At 34.9% G+C, this 4,837-nt stretch overlaps 1 protein-coding gene across 1 annotated transcript; it reads right to left on the reverse strand.

The window, feature by feature from the left end:
• Nucleotides 1-2,541: 2,541 nt before the first annotated feature.
• LOC122601974 (L-type lectin-domain containing receptor kinase IX.1-like) lies at nt 2,542-4,609 on the reverse strand. The gene has a single exon (XM_043774707.1). The coding sequence runs from the start codon at nt 4,607-4,609 to the stop codon at nt 2,564-2,566; it is 2,046 nt and encodes a 681-aa protein (XP_043630642.1). The 3' UTR covers nt 2,542-2,563.
• Between the last annotated feature and the right edge of the window lie 228 nt (nt 4,610-4,837).

The following is a 4,837-nucleotide window of genomic DNA, read 5'->3' on the forward strand; positions in this document are numbered from 1 at the left end:
CTATGATAAGTCAGTATTAAAAGTGATCAAGTTGATATGAAACATAAAATGATTTCAACCATAACAATGATTTCAAACATAAAATGAATGTTTCAATTCTATTTTTGAACAGAGGAGTTACCTCAACTTCATCGTTAGGAGATCCGGCTAGAGACTCATTTGACATTTTGATAACCTAACAAAAAGTGTTTCGCGGGAAGGGACATTCGGTAATCGTCAAGGCTAACCCTGAACTTTTGAAGTCAACTTTCTCATAGGCTTAGTATTCTCATGGGCTTAATTAAAGTTGGGCCGGGCCAAAATAATGAGCTAGTAACATTTTCAAAGAAAACAAAGAAGAAAAAGAATAGTGTCCAGAATGTTTCACAAATCAATAAATATGAGTTAAACAGTTAAAACTATGCCTATATCAATTTATTGTTTAGATCAATCTATCTATCAATAAACTAAAAAAACTAAAACAGGATTGTGATAATTATGAAAAGACACGTGACATCTTTTTAATTTATTCATTTTAGTAAATTAGTTTTTTTAATTGTATATGGATTCAATATTTTTATTAGACTTATAGTTAAACTCTAACTACTCTTGACTTATAGATACAACTCATTAGTAAGATTGCTTCTTTTTCATTCTCAATTCTTCATCTCATATTACTAATATTACTTATAATAAGTTATTAACATTACTTATAAAATTTGAGTTTACGATCAGAAATGACAAGGCTATTTGTTGTCATTCACTATGCTTACAAGTTTTGATTTTGATGTGATTGTAAAAATTTAATATAAATCCAAAACTTTAACCGAACATATATTATATTTATTTATTATAACTTAGTTTCAATCATCGGTGTACTTTAATAAAAAATAATTTCATACCCACGAATCAAGGCATATTCAAATTCTATATATACCGTAGATTGTACGAGTATTAAGACTATTATATTCATTAAATTGGATTAGATACAACCGAGATCATCTAGTTTTTATTTTCTCTTTTACTTATTGTTAAGACCACCCAGATCATATGAAATTGGTCTATATCACTTTTAATTTATAATGTTATCATTTAATCTAAAGCCATGATAATGAAACAATGATGCCTAACGTGGAGTCATGATGGTGCCGTTACTTATTTTTGTTACCCACGTTTGGTTAGGTTGATAAATAGATAAATAATTAGATTACTAGAAGTGTATCTATATATGATGATGGATGAGTTATTAGAAAACTTTAACCATTCCAAACTTTATTTGATACATGAAGTAAGTGGTGTGACATGCGGACAATTGTTTAAAGTGAAAATAGAACACTCCTGAAGAAAGTGAAATAAAACATTCCTGAAGAAATTAGAGCAAAATGAACAAAGGAAAACTATAAAGATTTGAGCATTCGGGCTTCTTTCTCTCTCTCTTTTTTTTTTTTTCTTTTAAGAAATGCTTCTTTATAATTCTAAGGTGATGTCTTAGGGCAAGTGAGGATGAACTGCTTGCTTTATCGTACAGGTCTTCTTTGCAAACTGTAACTGTTGCTAAGAATGCAACTAAGGAAGCCCCTTTTTTGGTAGACCTGGGGCATGTTCCATGGCGCGAAGTCTCTTCTCATCTAATAGCTCTCCACTGTGGACCAAGACTACGCAAAGGTAGAACATCGATCTATATTGCTTACCACAGCTCTATTCCCGACTTGAAATCCATAACGGACTTTAAGAGCGCTAAGAAAAATTTGACTTAACAAAAAAAAATTTAAAAAATAGATCACCCAATAGGTTGGAAACTGATTGGTACTTGAGGTGGTTTTTTTTGGGAGAGAGGAGGGAGGGGGGGGGGGGAATCCGAGAGTCATGTATTTTATTTAAGTCATGCATAGTTCGACCCCCATATACTGGCCAATAGATTATTAACTATTAACAACTAACTCGTTAGGTAAAAAAATAAGAAATAGTTCATTTGGTCATCTAAGATAAAAAGGAAAACGATTTCAAATATATTTTTTTAATTAACTCTAAAATAGTGTGGAAGATTACTTATGAGAGTTGTAACATTGTTTTTTCTAGAAATAGGTTAAAAAACTTTAGGGAAAGATATTAAAATTAACCAAAACTATACCTCAATGTAATTAGTTCTTTAGTTTTTTCGGAACATTAAGTCGGTATACGATATTAGAAAAACCTCAGCGTATAATGGTGAAGCCTTGTACGTATCCTAGACAATGAGATGTTGACCATGAGCCGTTATAAGTATTCGGAGGAAAAAACCCCAATACTTGACATCTTTAAGGATCAAACTCAACACTTTGGGTAAAACCTGAGATGCCTCTGACCAGTTGGATTAGTCATCATTGAATAGTTCTTTAGTTTAATATATTAAATAAATAGAAATATGAAACTATGAATGAGAATAGAAAATGACTAAAATTGATTTTGATTAGAAGATTAATAAAAAAGAATATTATCATTTTACATAATTATTAAGGAAATTCATCACCTCCATGCTTGAATTTAAGATTCTCTTTTTATTATTGAGGAAATCCACAACTAGCTAAGAAGGTTTCTTGATTGTTTAACGACCAACATATAATGATTGGTTTGAAGAATCTCTATTAGAGGCCATATTTGATGGTGTATGTTGGGGGATGGAAGGGATCCAGTATGACGAAATAGGCATCTTCGAGGGGAGTATAGGCAATGTAGCTTCAGACTTCAGCACTTGAATCACTTGTCTCATTGATGGGCGAAGTTCTGAAACAGGATGTACACACCATAACCCCACAATCATCAAAGTCTTAAGTTCATCTTCCTTAAAATCTGACATTAGAAGTGGATCGACTGCTTCTAAAAGAGTCCCAGACCAGTAGAGCTCCCAAACCCATTCTAGTAGCCATATTTTTTTTTCTTCAGCCTTGTACTCGAGGGGTTTCCTTCCACAAGCTATTTCCAAAGCAACAACTCCAAAACTAAAAACATCTGATTCTTTGCTTGATTTTCCGGTCCTCGCACATTCAGGAGCCATGTAACCCAAGGTGCCAGCCAATACCGTGGTATGCAAGCCTTTCTCGTGGTCAACCAACTTAGCTAACCCGAAATCACCAAGCTTTGCATTGAAGTTGGAGTCCAACATCACATTACTGGATTTAATATCTCTGTGCAAAACACATTTCTCCCATTCCTCGTGTAAATACAACACAGCAGATGCCAAACAATTGGCGATTCTGTATCTTGTGTCCCATTTCAACAAACTCTTGGCCCTGAAAAGATGTGAATCTAAACTTCCGTTTTCCATATATTCATAGACTAGCAAGAGTTCACCTTTCTCATGACACCAACCAGTGAGTTGTACTAGGTTTCGATGTCTTAATTGGCTAATGATATTAACTTCCGATGCATACTCCTTAATCCCTTGTTTGGAACTCTTTGATAGCCTCTTGATCGCAACATATGTGTTTGAATCCTTCAAAAATCCTTTGTAAACCCCACCAAAACCTCCCTCCCCCAACCTTGTGCTTTCTGTAAAATTACTAGTGGATTGAGCTAATTCATCATAAGAGAATTCTTTAGGTCCCATGTCCGTGACAAATTTGGCCTTCTTGTTAGTATCAACTAATGTTTTTTCTGTTTCATTGTGTCTTCTCTTATTCTTCTTCCTCTTCCACAAAAGAAATATTGTAAGCACAACAATAAAAGCTATTGCAACTGATACTCCAACAATTAACCCCACCTTGCTGTTTTTTCCATTTACAGAACCAGGTTTCGGGTTAAGAAATTCAGGGCTTGGAGGCGGTGGCATCTGGTTGTTTACATCAACCTTTAATGCAGAACTAGAAAATGTCCATGATCTCACTGTATTACTCTGGAAAAAATTTCCAGTCGCTGCTGAAAACCCAAAAATAACCCATTCAGGCAACTCCTCCCTGAGATCAACGGTGTGAAAAAGTCCATCTTGACGTATGACTGTATTGTTTTGATAGCCAGTGAAGGAAACACTAAGATTTTTCGAAACAGAATCATATGTAATCCAGGCTTGACAAACTCCCCCACCAGTTACATCACTTAACCATTTTTTAGACTTGGCAGAAGAAAGAGAGCTAACGTCAATACCCACATGATCACCCATGATAGTGTCGTTTCCTATAACTGGGTCCCATTCAGGGTTCCAAAACGTATCAAACTCCACAGCAACAAATTGGCTGGCTGCGGAGTTTGGTTCTCCATGTAACGGAAGTCCCATTGATGCACCTATACGCACCAGGGAATTATTCTGAGCAAGAAAGAATGTGAGGCCATCACCGTAAGATGTACTATAATTTGAATCAATAACAAAGGTGAAATTGGTAGAAAAGCTTGCAAGTTCACCAGATCTGATATCCCAAAGATGAAGTGGCTTGGCATATATTGCTCGTCCAGCATACCGAGTCAGATCTGAATTAACTAAATCCGGAGTCAACTGGATTTCACTATTGGAGATGTTAGCTCCCTCACCTTGGATTAGTATGTCTAGATTCTGATTCCTTGGAGTGATATTTATCAAATTGAAGGTAAGTGAGGCAGCATAAGGGATTAAAACAAATAGAAAGGAAATGATCTTATGGGTCATGGAAAAGAAGGCCATAATTAATTCTGGAAATTGCTACTAAAGCTAGCTAGCTTAAAGTTTTTTATAGACATTTATGATAGTGACTAATGCAAAATTTTCATTCGAAATTTTAAAAGCTTAGCTGATTCTTTCCCAGAAGGTTCAGATAGGGTGTTTTAAGACCATTCAAAGAGCATCCATAATGCTATGAAGTTAATGAAGTCTATAGTGATGACACACGTCATGCAACATCGCCGTCCACTA

Source organism: Erigeron canadensis, chromosome 5 (assembly GCF_010389155.1).
Source record: "Erigeron canadensis isolate Cc75 chromosome 5, C_canadensis_v1, whole genome shotgun sequence".
Lineage (NCBI taxonomy): Eukaryota > Viridiplantae > Streptophyta > Magnoliopsida > Asterales > Asteraceae > Erigeron > Erigeron canadensis.

Bases quoted from the DNA above. Each gene is read 5' to 3' on its own strand.
- LOC122601974 (XM_043774707.1), bottom strand. From the start codon at position 4,609: ATGGCCTTCTTTTCCATGACCCATAAGATCATTTCCTTTCTATTTGTT.